Genomic DNA, 14,026 nt, shown 5'->3' with positions numbered 1-14,026 from the left:
TCCAACCCGTGCAACCGCAATGTCATCCGACGACATCAAGGAGGAGAAGGGCCATGGCCCGACAGCCAACACCCTGACCCAGACCGCCTCCTACGGCGAGGGCAAGGTGCAGGACATTGATGACCCTGCCGTGCGCGACTTCTACGGCAACTCCCTGAGCGACTCTTACAGACTGAAGTCTGAGCTCGTCGGCAAACACCTGACGGAGATTGGCATGGGAAAGTGAGTATGAAGCCACCAAACGCGAGACGCTGCTTACCAACCCGCATGTTGCAGGTACCAATGGATCCTCTTCGTCGTCACCGGCTTCGGCTGGATCACGGACAACTTCTGGTCGCAGGGCATCTCGACGGTGCAGCCGGCCATGGCCATGGAGTTCAGCGACATCAGCAAGCGGTCGTACAGCAGCGTCGCCTACTACGTCGGCCTGATCCTGGGCGCCTCCTTCTGGGGCATCTCGGCCGACTTCATCGGCCGCAAGCCCGCCTTCAACGCCACCATCATGATCGGCGGCATCTTCGGCTGCGCCGTGGCCGGCACCCAGAACTTCGTCGCCTTCTCCGCCATCTGGGCCGTCATCGGCACCGCCGCCGGCGGCAACGTGCCCGTCGACTCGATGATCTTCCTCGAGTTCGTGCCCGGCAGCCACCAGTGGCTCCTGACGGCCCTGTCGGCGTGGTGGAACTTTGGCCAGGTCGTCGTCTCGCTGGTCGGATGGGTCTTCCTGGCCAACTACTCGTGCCCGTCCGGCTCCGACTACACCACGTGCTCCAGGCGCGACAACATGGGCTGGTACGCATTGCCTTCTTCTTTATTTCCCATCAGAACCTGACGAGAACTCCCGGAACAGGCGCTACACCATGATCACGCTCGGCGCCCTCGCCCTCGGCTTCGGCATCATCCGCATCTTCGTCTTCAAGATGCCCGAGAGCCCGCGCTACCTGCTGTCCAAGGGCCGCGACGCCGAGGCGGTCGAGGCGGTCAACTATATTGCGCGCTTCAACGGCAAGCCCGAGACGCTGACAGTGAGCATGATGCACGACATCGACGCGTCGCTGGGGCTGGCGACGACCGATGCCGACACGAAGCAAGGCCTGTCGCGCCGCGACATCATCCGCGAGAACCTCAAGGACTACAAGGGCGTCAACTACAAGAACCTGTTCGCGACGCGCAAGTTCGCCCTGCACACCAGCCTGACCTGGTTGATCTGGCTGACCATTGGTACGTTTCCCCCCCAATGTCCATCCCTCCCTCCCCCTTACTGAACAAATCCACAACAACAGGCATCGCCTACCCCCTCTACTTCGGCTTCCTACCCTCCTACCTCGAGACCAAGTTCAGCGCCTCCACCTCCCTCTACACCACCTACCGCAACTACTGCATCGTCTCGGCCGTCGGCATCCTCGGCCCCATCAGCGCCGGCTTCCTCGTCGAGACGCCGCGCTTCGGCCGGCGCTGGATGATGGGCGTCTCGGCCGCGCTCACCGGCGTCTTCCTCTTCGCCTACACGGCCGCGCGCACCGAGGTCCAGGACCTCGCCTTCCAGTGCGTGACCGGCGTGCTCGGCAACTTCGAGTACGCCGTCATGTACGCCTTCACGCCCGAGAGCTTCCCCGGCCCGTTGAGGGGCACCGGCACCGGCACGGCGGCGACGCTGTTGCGCTTCGGCGGGTTGGTGGCGAGCTTGATCAGTGCGAATGTCGGCTTTTCGACCGTGCCGATTTACGTCAGTGCGGCGCTGTGGGTGGCGGTTGGTGTGGCGTGTTTTGGATTGCCGTTTGAGACGCATGGACATGCGGCTGTTTGAGCGAATGGGGAGAGGGATGACGAAAAATGGTTGGCTGCTTTGGCTTGGAGATGTCTTGTTCTTGTATTTCGTGATTCCGTCAGTTGATAGATGAAGCATGAGATGTGTACGTTTATTGTTGTAGCGTCCAAGTGGCCCATGAATGGAATGATTGAAGCTTCGGTGACTGCGCGGGATAGTGATGCGCAAATACATATGTGCGTTTATACGTCAGCTTCAATGACTTACCACTTTTCAACCAAGTACCAACCATATCCTAATCACTTGACGAGAAATGAGCTGTCCCATTGTATGTCTAACAACCTACACATCTAAATCTCTCTCTATATATATAACAGTAACGAACGCCATAATACAGCAAGTGTCACCCAAATCATCTAGTCTCATACGTAAACATAAACATACGTGCCAACAGAGAAAACCTCCCAGGGTATCTCAGGACCTCAGCGAATCTGGAAAAGCACCCTCTCCTTCTCCCAAAACTCGGGCGTCGCGAACACCCACCAGGGCAGCCGCCGCCCCGGCTTCGGCCGCTCACCATGCTCCCTCGCATCCACGACCAGATGCCTCGCCGGGCCGGCCGAAGCATCGTCGCCGCCGCCATACTCCAAGAACGGCGACCTCCCACCCTCTTCCCCGCCGCCACTCGGGCTCGCAGTCGTCATCGTCGCTTCCCCAACGACGACGTCTCCTTCGTCGTCGTCGTCCGGCAGCACCTCGAAGCGCTTGCACAGCACGCCGGTCAAGCTCGGATGCCGCTTCTCCGCCGCGTACTGCATGGCCGGCCGCCAGCAAGACTCGCGCGCGGCGCCGTCCTCGAGGACCAGGTACTCGAGCGCGTGGCAGCGGCGCAAGATGGGGCCGAGCACGTCGCCGCGGCGGCAGTCGAGGCGGAGCAGGTGCAGGGCCTTGAGCTTCCCGGACACGACCGGGCCGACGTCGTCGTCGTGCAGGAACGTGTCGGCCAGGAAGCGGTCCAGGTTGCTCGTGCGGCCCCGGGCGGCGCCCAGGCGAAGGACTTCGAGGTTGGGGAGGAGGGAGAGGAAGTGGGTGGTGGTGGCGCTGTTGTTGGAGTCCAGCGCAGCGGCGGCGTCCGTTGCTGCTCCTGCTCCTGCTCCTGCCCCCTGATCTCCTCCTCCGCCGATGATGACGGTCGTCCGCAGCGGCAGGCTCATGAAGAGCGTCAGCACGCGCACATGCGCCATCGGCGCCCGAAGCCGCTCCACCAAGCTCCACTCCCCCAGCACCAGCGCGCTCGGCGGCAGCCCGCCCTCAACCTCCAGCTCCTGAATAGCCACCGCCGCCGCCGCCGCCGCACCACCGTCGTCTCCCTCACCCTCGCCAACACCTGCCGCCGCCGCCGCGATAGCCACAAGCGCCGTCTCAAACGCATACGTCCCCGGCAAAAGCGGGCCGCCACCCACCTGCCGCCCGCCCCACCCCGCGCCGGCCCCCGCGCCCGCCATGTACGCGGGCCAGCCCAGATCGCGGCCCAGCTTGCGGTAGCCCCAGCAGCCGGCGGGCTCGTTGCGCAGGCGCAAGACGCGCAGGTTGGGCAGGCGGGCCAGCGCCTCGGCCAGCAGCGCGACGTCGACGTCGGCGCGGCGGCAGCGGGCCTGGGCGTTGAGGAAGACGGCCAGGGCGGCGCGGCGGAAGGGGTCGGGCACGTGGAAGGGGCTGGCCGGGTCGGAACCGTTTAGCAGCGCGTTGCGGTCGCGCGTGTGCTCGAAGGGCAGCAGGCTGAGGTCGAGGCGGCGGACGGCCGGGCCGAGGAGGTCGTTGGAGCTGGAGAAGGCGACGAGGGCTTTGAGGCTGTGCTCGGTGAAGAGGTGGCGGCGGTGGGCGAAGTGCTGGTCCAGGAAGGGGTGGTGCGTCTTGGCGTGCAGCTGGCGGCACGTCTGACGTAGCGAGAGGAGCTGCCCGCCGGAATTGTTGTCGGACGCGGCGGCCAGGTGCCGGGCGATTTCCTGGATCAGCTCGGTGGGCAGCGAGGGGAGGTTTGGGGAGGCCATGGCCGAGGATTGACTGGCTGGAGAGCCCGGCTCGCGGTTGCGGTCGCGGTCGCGACGCCGCGATGTCGGCGTGGTGTCTCAGGAGGCGCAGGAGACGATCTGGGGGATCCTGCCTCGGTTGCTGGGCCGAACCCTGAAGATCCGGGGTGTCGAGGTGTGGAATGCAACTGCGGCTAGCCGTTGCGGGCAAGTAAGCATGGAACAGTCAACCACCTCCGTTCTTCCAAGTCGCATCTTCAGATAAGGAGAGGAAGGCGGCCCTTAAAAGCCCATAACGACGTCAGGGCACCCATCTCCACGTGCATCGCCACGTGATCTGGACTTCTCCCCGTTTGCGGCCCGTCTGAGATCCGGGCCATCTCCTGCGGCTGCCCGGGATCACTTGCCTTCTGCTTCTGCAGCTTTGTTACATCGCTTTGCCCCGCTAACAACACCCCTTGATCATGCACCAACCTTCCAGACTGCGACTCACGTCATGTTTGTTAGTGCCTTGATGCCTTATTTCGAACATGTCTACCATTATCCAGCCCATACACGGATGGTCTCGGCCCAAAATTGCGAGTTTTATCTACGTCTGAGTAACTGCTGCGCCCTGTTAGCTATTTGCCATTCTCGACTCTCGGTCAGGTACCGCGATCTACTCCCCGTAGGCTTATTTCACGGATAATGCATGGAACTGTCGGAAAACAGTGTCCGCTACCAGGGTCGTCTCTTTCGTCATGGTTGCCAAAGGTTCGATGTAGGAACCACCATTTCCAAAGCCCTCAATGTTACTTTCGGCTAACAAGCGTAGTCATCCTGCCATGCCTGGCGTGATGGTGCGGTGCGGCCCCCACAGCACCCGCACTAGCTAAAAATACATCCCGCCCGGCCCTGCATCTCCCGCGCTTAAAACAGCCTCATCTCCTCTCCCATTGCGCGGGACCATCCGCACTTTTGCTCCACCTCCGAAAAAGAAAAGCAATACGACGACCATGTTAGCCCGCCGAGGTTACTACAACCCCTGGCCCAAAGCCGCCAAGCGATACGGCTCGTCGTCCATGTACATGTTCCTGCTCTTCCTCGGCCTCCTCCCCACCCTCATCGCCTTCTTCGGCTCCATCGCATCCCTGGTGCAGATGCTGCGGCGACGCACGTGGTATCTCTGGCCCGTCGTCGTCGCCGGCCCGCTGACGGCGTGGGGGCTAGTCTACCTGCAGAGCGTGCAGGTGGGCATGGATCCGTGGGTGCGAGACCGCGTCAAGTTTCCCAGCATCTCCTTCATCGAGTAAGTCACATCATCACAGTACACCACTCCTCTCTCTCACCATCATCCCCCCCAACTAGCATCGCCGCATCCCTCCTCGCCCACTCCCTCTTCGCCACCCTCATCCGCCTCGCCTGGTCCGTCCTCCCCACCACCCCGTCCGCCCTCTCCCCCGCCCCCGTCAACGACGCCCGCCGCAAGGTCCTGCGCGACCGCCGCGTGGGCTACTACTTGCTCGCCCCGCACGCCGCCGTCGGCATCGTCGCCACCTGCTGGGCGCCTCGAGCCTCGCGCTTCACGCCTTTCCTGCAGCTGCCGTTTTGCGCCTACTTTGCGTTCGTGGCGTGGGAGTATCGGAGGGAGCTGGGCAGGGAGGAGTGGGGGGAGGAGGGCGAGGGAGATGGGGAGGAGGAGGACGAGAGAAGGGCGCCGGGGAGGTTGTTTGATGCGTTGGTGGTTGCGGCGGGGGGGTTGACGGTATGTGTCTTCCGTTGTTTTTTTCATTTCCGTTTCGTTTTCTTTTCTCTCTTCTCTTTAGAGGGAGGGGGGAAGAGGAGCCGACGCTGCTCGGAACCGAGAAGCGCAGGTGGATTCGACTGGCTGACTGATCGATGCGGCAGGTGCGGTCCATCCTGGGCATCGTCGCGGTGGCCCTTGGCATCTACACGAAAGAAGCCATGTACCCCGTTGCCCTGGCGTGGGCGGTCGTTTGCGATGATTTTGTCATCTTTTGTGAGCCCCTTCTGCCTTGGAAATGTTGATGCTCTCTTGGTGCTGACAAGCTTACGTCCACAGTGTGCTTCAGAGTATTTTGGGCAGCTCATCCGGGGCTGTATTTGCCCCCACAGCTACGTACGTTGAGGTTCGACAAGAAAGCAAGAAGCTCGTACGCTGCTATTGAGCTGGCGTAACAGGACGGATGATGGTTTCTAGTCAGCGCAGCAACGAGAGTGCCACCTCTTTGTGTAGTTCTCAATATCTAGACTTTGTGAGCACCATGAGGTTTTGCAAGTATACAGGGAAGACACAATTTCCCACGCATAAGTATCCGAGCAGACACCCACAAGGGGGCACAGCTTGATCTCTCCGATGAGAGCAGTCACAGGGAGTATCGATTTTGAGGAAGCGGCAGCTGCAATTGCCTCCAGGATTAATTCCGCGATTGCAGCTTTGCATGTAAGCTCTGACGGCAATGCTTCAAACGGGTTTTGTGGAGCACGCGAGAAGCTAAGTGACGAGTGACAGTTCGCAAAGAAACAAGGCGCAGTACGAAAGTGGGCATGTCAGACACGCTGGACGTTCATAAAGTTCAAGACACTTGGGAATCCGGGGAGACCGGGCTCTCATGCTATGCTATTTCCCCACTACCTAGTCTTCATTCACTTTTGTATTTTGAGATGGTGCACATTATGATTCAACCCCAGGTTTATACTACGCCCCCGTCCCGCACCGAAACCAAAACCGCAGCGCAACGCCACCCCCACCCACCCACCATTTCTATGAACCGAACCATGCTTTCAGTTTGCGTCCATAGCCGTTATCCCGGCTCTTAGTACTGAAATGCCTAGGATAAGAGAAAGAAGAAGAAAACGTCAACCTTTCCGCCCGTAACCTTACCGCGCAAGGGACTCAGTAATTCGGCGCCCCGACATCGTCCGTCAAGAAGCCCTCAAAGTACTCGTCCATCCACCTCATGGCCTCTTGGCCGCAGTCTTTGCTGCCCTCGGGCCAGACGCGCAGGGTGCCGACGTAGCCATCGGGCCGTACGACGACGACGGCCGTCTCGTTGCCCTGCAGGCCGCCGAGCCACTTGTCGACGCATCTCTGGCCGCGCGTGTCCGTGTGGGCCACGTCGTCGAGATAGACGGTCCAGGCGGAGTCGCGCAGGGCGTGCGGCAGGTCCTGGATCTCGAAGGCGGATTTCGGCGCGCCCGAGACGACGAGGGCCCAGGTGAAGAGGCAGGAGACGGTGGTGTAGCGCTCGGGGCAGACGAACTCGTCGTGCGGCGCGGCGACGGGCGGCTGCAGCGTGTACGAAGCGTTGGCGGCGGCGCTCATGCGGCCCATGAACGACTGGCCCGCGTTGTTGGCCTGCTTGCACACCGTGTCCAGGAAGCCGCGGCTCGCCAGCGGGTCGTTGCAGAAGAGGTAGACGCGGAACTGGCCCAGCGTCGGGATGTCCAGCTGGATGTCGGTTGGATTCGCGTCCACGTAGCGTGTCACCTTGGCCGGGGTCGGCAGGCAGCCCGGCCGCAGGTCGCCAGTGCCCATGGCTTTGGTCGGCATGTTGAGCGGGTTGTTGCTGTACTCAACGCCCATGCCGGAAATGAAGCGGACGTTTTGCATGAAATTCTGGGCCAGCGCGTCCGAGTTGCCCGCCGCGAAGGCGTTGGCGTGCTCGTAGTCGAAGTTGATCAGGTCCTGCGCGATCTTGCGCCGCTCGTCCTCATACGTCGCCAGCAACTCGGGCTTTGCCAGCTTGCGCACGGCCAGGTTGAGCTTCCATGCGAGATTCCATCCGTCGTGCATCGAAGTGTTCCTGGCAAAAGCAAATTAGCGTCGGCCGGAAATAAATGCTTATTGCGCGTCGAAGACCTACATGCCCTGTGCGGCCTTTGGAGAATGCGTGTGGCTGGCCTGTGCATGTGCGTCAGCATGAGCGATCAACGGCGAGTCAGAGTCCAGATACTCACGTCTCCACAGATGTACACGCGATCCCTTTCATCGGAGAATTTCGTGGCCACCCTTTGTCCGACTTGGTATCTTCCAAACCATTCTGGGTAACGTCAGATTGCTAAATATACCGGAAAGCAAAAAATGCGCGTCAACGTACCAACGGTCTTCCACTTCAGGTGGAAGGGATCCATAATCTCCTGCGCTCTCTGCATGACGAATTCTTGCGTAAGCTCGTCCCTGGACGCGCTTCCTCTGGACTCAGGCTTCAGCTCGATGTAGAGCCTGGTCAGGTTGCGCTCGCGGGGAATGATCAGGACCGATCCAGCCTCTTCGGAGTAGATTACCGCCTTGGACCATAAGTCGGGGAAGTTCGTCTCGATCTGCCCGTCCAAGACTCCCCAGATGGCGTCGGACGACGCACCCACCGGCTGTGCTCCGGCGATGGACTTGCGCACCTGCGAGTGGGCGCCATCGCACCCAACAACATAGCTGGTCGTCATCTTGCTCTTTTGCTGTTGGACTCCGGCCATGCACGTCACCTCGACGGGCGCGGCTTTTCCGGTGTAGGAAAAGTCCATGAAGGCCGTGTTCCTCCGTACGGCGATTCCGCGCTCTTCCATGTCGTCAATGAAGAGTTGCTCAATCATACCCTGATGAACGAGGAGGATGTACGGGTCCAGGAGATCAACGGCCTCACGGGGATAATGCACCTCCCGTCCCGCTCTGTGCATCTCTTCATTGACCGCAGCCCTCTGTTTGCAGACTTAGCAATCTACCAGGGGAGCGCCGGGGCTGGTTCTGACGTACCCAGAAGCAGATGTCAAATACTTTGACGCCCTTGCGCAGCAGAGAATCGGCAAGCCTCATCTGGCGCAGGGTCTCGATTGACTTGGGCTGCAGGCCGTCTGCCCTGCCGGTCAAGGTGCGGTTCGGGCGGTTGTCGATGATCTCGACCTTGATGCCGAACCGGGCGAGGTTGTCGCTGCAATTGCATCAGCATTGGCCGTGGCGGGGAGCGACTGGACGTACGCAAGCATGAGGCCCGCTGGGCCGGCTCCGACAACCAGCACATCGCTGGTGGAGCGGAGCCCGTGACTACCGTTTAGGAGCGGCACATCGGCCGTCAAGACATCGACGCTGCCTTCTCTGAGCTCTTCGTCCGGAATCTTGCTGGGGGACATTTTGTGGAACCTTGGATGTCTGCTGCGCTTGATGAAGTTCCATAGTTGCGGAGGCATTGCCAGTTATGTCGGGCTCGGCTGGCTCGAAGAGTGGGAAAAGTGGTGGAAGGCGGCTCCATCTTCTTGAGTGCTGCGGCGCGGCGTTTGCGGAGAAGCGCCACGGCAGCGGAACGCGCAGACGCAGGGGCGCTTCGCGCGTGCAGAGGCGGCAGGAGGTGGCCTGACCAGCTGGAGCATAATTTTCTCGCTGCGCGCAGCCAGCGGCCACTGGCCACCATGGCTGAGGGCGTTGCGTCGGTGGATGTGCGTGGCGGCGCTCGGGCGCCAGGGGTGGATCGCGCCGGGAATGACCCCCCACTTTCCATTCCTCGCCTGTGCTCCAGCTGCTCCGCCAGCGCCCAACCCGAGCGTGAGCCCGCCATGCGCATCCGCCGCCCATCCTTCTTATCGCCCTCCAGCCTGCCGGCGCAACGGCTGCCGCTGGCCGATCGCGCACTGCACGTGGCCCGTATATGAAGATGGCCCGCGGGCGGTCACGGTGGCCAAGGTTGCATCCTGCCATCTCCAGCACCCGCCGCACTGATGGGCAGCACCGGCGTCGACAGCCCGCCGTGGCTCGCCAAAGCGGAGCGCAAGCGCGCCCTGCAGCAGGCCGCCATTCACTCTTTCCTGTCCGAGTATCCACCCCTTCCGGTGAGCCCCCGCAACGGCGCGATTCTTCACCTGCAGCCCCGTGTTTGAGCCAGCCATGACGTTGGTGTTGCTTTTTCCGCACCCGGCCGTCGCCGGCCACGCCGTGCCCTCTGCCCTCGCTTCTCGCGCAGCATTCTGACACATGCTGCTCTCCCCAGGCCCCCGAACGGCGTGCCGCCGAGTCAGTCCCGGACATCGACGACGTCGAGGAGCTGCTCTCGACCATCTCCACGCGTGCGGTGAGCGCCGAGGAGGTGGTTGTCGCGTACACGCACAGGTGAGGGCCGAGCGCGGGTCGCGTACGGGGCCGCCGTCCTGATTCAGATCCCGTCCCGTTCGCTTCGATCTTCCCCTTGGCCAGTTTTGTGGACATTTCTGACGGCGCGGCAATCACTCGCAGAGCCATTGCAGCACATGGCAAGGTAAGACACCACCTATCACATGTCGCGTGCGCCACCGCATCGCCCTTCGCCGCGCGCTCCCGCCGCCTTCCGGCTAATAGATCTCGCCCTAGACCAATTGGCACGTACTCCCGCTCCCGGGCCGCGCTGCGTGCTAACCGTTGTGTTTCAGCCTTACGGAGCTGCTATTCGACGACGCCGTCCGCCGTGCCAAGGAGCTTGACCGGCACCTTGCGGCGACCGGCAAGCCGATCGGCCCCCTTCATGGATTGCCCGTGACTCTCAAGGACCAGTTCGACGTCAAGGGATACGACAGCACCATCGGCTACGTCGCGAAAGCCTTTCGGTCCGCTCCCGAAGATGCTGTCGTCGTCGCCCTCCTGAGAGAATTGGGGGCGATCATAATTGCCAAAACAAATCTCCCGCAGTCTATAATGGTACGTCGGCACGCCCGCAACTCTGCGTCAACCCGCGCCCAATCGCTGCCCTGTCTCGGCGTGCAGCTCGGGCCTCCGTATCAGCAATAACGCTGAAACGTGCTGTTCAATTTGCTTGCTCAACACTTCACCGTTTCCTTTTTCGAGAACGGCACTTTCCTTCATATGATCGGCCTATACCCCTCTTCTCCATGGCCACTATATCGGCCCTCGAGTAGCGTCGATCTGCTGCTGCGCCCCAGGGGAAGGGCCGCCAAATCATTGGTTGCCTCTAAGATGAGGGTGCTATAGGTTTTGTCTGACAAATACATGCTGATTAGTGGTGCGAAACCGAGAATCCGTTGTGGGGACTCACGACCAATCCTCGCAATCCCGACTTCACCCCCGGCGGCTCTACTGGCGGGGAGAGCGCGCTTCTCGCACAGCACGGCTCGATTGTCGGGTGGGGGACGGATATTGGGGGGTCCATCCGCATCCCGAGCCACATGCTCGGCCTCTATGGCCTGAAACCCAGCGTGCGTGGCTCCTCGACGTACATCCCTGTGCCATGTGGTGGAGGAAGCTTATCCGAAGCAGAGTGGTCGGCTGCCGTACCAAAATGTCACCGTTTCGACCGATGGACAGGAGCACGTCCCGTCTGTAATCGGCCCTCTAGCAAGGACATTATCTTCGCTGCGATTCGTCACGAAGAGTGTTGTCGATGCTGCTCCTTGGCAGTACGATCCGAAGGTTGTTCCTTTGCCTTGGCGGGCCGATGTCGAAGCAGAGATCCAATCTCGACCACTGGTCATCGGTCTGCTTGTCGACGATGGCGTAGTCAGAGTCCATCCCCCAGTCGAACGCGTCGTGAGAGAAGCGGCTCGTAAATTGGAAGCAGCAGGCCATGAAGTGATCCCCTGGGACTACAGCGGTCACCAAGAGTGCATCGACATCATGGTAGGTCTCCCTCCTTCGTCTCGTGAAACAGCCGCCAGCCAACACATGATTCAAGGACCAATTCTACACGGCCGACGGCGGCGAAGACATCCGCCGAGAAGTGCTGGCCGGCGGCGAGCCGTTCATCCCGCACGTCGAAGCCCTCGTGAACAGAGGCAAGCCCATCTCCGTCTACGCGTACTGGCAGTTGAACAAGATGAAGCACGAGCAGCAAAAACGCTACCTCGACAAGTGGAATGCGGTTCGCTCGCCGTCTTCGGGCCGCATGGTCGACGTCCTGCTCACACCGGTGATGCCTCACTCGGCGGTGCCTCATCGGGGTTGCCGATGGGTGGGCTACACGAAGGTCTGGAACTTTCTTGATTACAGCGCCGTGGTGCTGCCGGCCGGCGCTGTGGATAAGACTGTGGACGCGAAGGCAGACGTCGCGAGCTATGCGCCGAGGAACGAGTTGGACAGGTGGAATTGGAATCTCTATGACCCGGAAGCTATGGACGGAATGCCCGTCGGTGTACAGATTGTTGGCCGCAAACTGGAGGAAGAGAAGGTTCTTGGGGCTGCCAAGGCGATAGAGTCAGTCCTTCGAAAGAAGTGATTGCGGTGATGCGGTTAGACGTGATAGATAGCAAAGCGATGTGTTGTTGTCCGCTTCAACAACCTCGATGCTTGTGGAAGATCTGTGAGCACAAGGACAAACAGTCAAGCAAACACTAAGCTATAGGTAACTCTTTTTCCAACGAAACATCCCCCAGCACCACAATAAATTACCAGATCGCATTCCTCGGATACTTCTTCCCCATGACATCTCCAAACATGATCGATAATAGTCTCTGTTCGGGTCACCTGGCATTTCTGCTCCCCCATCATCATCAATACCACCAAAATGCCTCCTCCGCGCGCGGTGGATGCGCCGCGTGATGTAGCTCAGCGCCGGAGGGTGTGATGTGCGCTTTGGTGGGTGACCATGAGTGGTGGACGCACTGGGTAACTTTAGGTTTTACCTATATATACTATGGGGGTTACTTTTCCTTTCAGCAGAGTACAAAGTTACCGTAGGAGTGCAGAGGTTCCGTGTGACAGGACCTGCATGTACGAGGTACTCTTGCAAGAGGTGGGCTGGTTCAGAACTGGGGATTGGGTAACGGGGCGAATGGATTTAGTCCACGCATCTTTTTTTGTCCTGGGCTCCCAAGTTCGATTCTCATGTAAATTTTTTTTTTTTTACGTCTGCTGCAGCACGTTCGTGGAGCTGTATATGGCCCGTGGGTAGGAGGAAAAGAGGCCCGTAAGTAGCTGTGTACTCTAAACCTGCATATATGCGTCCAGACATACCCGTGCAGCGAGATCTCTGTGAGCTCAATTCTTTTGCGCCCGCTGTGGCACGAGAAGCGCGGAACCACGTGGAAGCAGCACGCCCAAATAGGTGTCTTCCAGGCAGGCAGGTGCGCACCGGGCCCTCCCCACGCACGTGCAGCCTGGCCGCCCTCCTACCTTCCGCGCGACTGCCACCCTCAACTCTTCCGCCACCTTTTCTTCAACGACGTCACTCGGAACACCACACGTTTATCGACCGCGTCGGGTCACCCAGCTGAAACATGGCGATGCGGATTACGCCTGAAGTCCTCTGGGCCCAGAGGTCGTGCTACTCGCCCGACAGCAACTACGTTGTTTTGACCATCGCCATCCCCGATGTTCCGAAAGACAGCCTGAAGCTCACCTTGCAAGAGCGCAAGGTCATCCTTGACGCTCACTCGGACCTGAAAGACACTCACTATCACCTTGAGCTGAAACTCCACGATGACACGTACCCCAACGAGACTGAGATCAAGCACACGGACCGCCAGCTGGAACTCAAGCTGTTCAAGGCCGAGCCCGATTACTGGTGGCCCGCTCTGCTCTCGGACGCCGACGTCCCATCGTACGTCAAGCAGGACTTCGATCGCTGGATCAACCAGCACGCGCAGGATGGCGAACCCGACCCATACGAAGAGCTAATTGCGGACATGGATCGCCAGGAATTTCAGGCTATGGCCGACACCGCGCTCGCTTCACTCCCTGGCTCTGAGCACATCGTCACCTACACTGAGCGCCAATCTGGTGCCTACAGAGCCACTGGTGCTTCGGGTCAGCTGGACAATGAGGGTGTCGAGTCTGATGTCGAAGATGATGATGAGGTCTCTGACAATGAGACACCCGGTCTCGATGATGAAACTGCCTCTGGTGATGAAGATTCTTACTCTCCTCCCGGTGGCGGGGGTACAAATGGCCACGCTTCTTCCGATGGTCTTTCTTTCCATGGGGATTCTGCGCCGCAAGGCAAGCACTCTTCTCGTGGAAACGACCCTTCGACCAGTGGCGACATTGACAAAGAACACTCACGTCCAAGTGACAAGAGCCACACACTCGACCCGCCGGTTTGACAGCGTCAGCTTCACGATCTTATCACTGCACTGCTCTGGATGGTGGATTCGCCTACGAGTCGCCTTTTTTTGGGAGGCCGGTTTCAGCTGGCATTCTACTACACCTGGGTGCTGTGTTGTTTTCTTTGTGTTTGCTTCCTGATTTGACGAGTATGCGATCTTGAGGAACTATCCGGGATGTTGGACAACATCAAATTTCCGAGAGAATCACTATCAG

The 14,026-nt window shown here is 60.1% G+C and overlaps 5 protein-coding genes across 5 annotated transcripts; 3 read left to right on the top strand and 2 right to left on the bottom strand.

Moving 5' to 3' along the window:
* Positions 1-19: 19 nt before the first annotated feature.
* SLS55_008233 (uncharacterized protein) lies at positions 20-1,807 on the top strand (the record flags this gene model as incomplete). Its single annotated transcript, XM_066779645.1, has 4 exons — positions 20-222; positions 277-792; positions 851-1,221; positions 1,284-1,807. The coding sequence occupies 4 exons, from the start codon at positions 20-22 to the stop codon at positions 1,805-1,807; spliced, it is 1,614 nt and encodes a 537-aa protein (XP_066630449.1).
* Positions 1,808-2,067: 260 nt separating this feature from the next.
* On the bottom strand, positions 2,068-3,819 carry SLS55_008232 (uncharacterized protein; the record flags this gene model as incomplete). The annotated part of the gene is made up of 2 exons (XM_066779644.1): positions 2,068-2,102; positions 2,346-3,819. The coding sequence occupies 2 exons, from the start codon at positions 3,817-3,819 to the stop codon at positions 2,068-2,070; spliced, it is 1,509 nt and encodes a 502-aa protein (XP_066630448.1).
* A 2,875-nt stretch (positions 3,820-6,694) lies between these two features.
* On the bottom strand, positions 6,695-8,979 carry SLS55_008231 (uncharacterized protein; the record flags this gene model as incomplete). The annotated part of the gene is made up of 6 exons (XM_066779643.1): positions 6,695-7,604; positions 7,665-7,702; positions 7,759-7,841; positions 7,899-8,493; positions 8,549-8,723; positions 8,771-8,979. The coding sequence occupies 6 exons, from the start codon at positions 8,977-8,979 to the stop codon at positions 6,695-6,697; spliced, it is 2,010 nt and encodes a 669-aa protein (XP_066630447.1).
* A 525-nt stretch (positions 8,980-9,504) lies between these two features.
* Positions 9,505-11,984, top strand: SLS55_008230 (uncharacterized protein; the record flags this gene model as incomplete). Its single annotated transcript, XM_066779642.1, has 5 exons — positions 9,505-9,615; positions 9,774-9,892; positions 10,189-10,453; positions 11,012-11,389; positions 11,445-11,984. 5 exons carry the CDS (start codon positions 9,505-9,507, stop codon positions 11,982-11,984), a joined length of 1,413 nt encoding a protein of 470 aa, XP_066630446.1.
* Positions 11,985-12,984: 1,000 nt separating this feature from the next.
* PTGES3 (Prostaglandin E synthase 3 (Cytosolic)) lies at positions 12,985-13,809 on the top strand (the record flags this gene model as incomplete). The annotated part of the gene is made up of 1 exon (XM_066779641.1): positions 12,985-13,809. The coding sequence occupies one exon, from the start codon at positions 12,985-12,987 to the stop codon at positions 13,807-13,809; it is 825 nt and encodes a 274-aa protein (XP_066630445.1).
* Between the last annotated feature and the right edge of the window lie 217 nt (positions 13,810-14,026).

This window comes from Diplodia seriata (assembly GCF_021436955.1).
Source record: "Diplodia seriata strain FDS-637 chromosome Unknown scaffold_8, whole genome shotgun sequence".
Taxonomy (NCBI): Eukaryota; Fungi; Ascomycota; class Dothideomycetes; order Botryosphaeriales; family Botryosphaeriaceae; genus Diplodia; species Diplodia seriata.
Note: the sequence above shows the minus strand (reverse complement) of the source record. Positions and strands in the feature narration are given on the sequence as shown.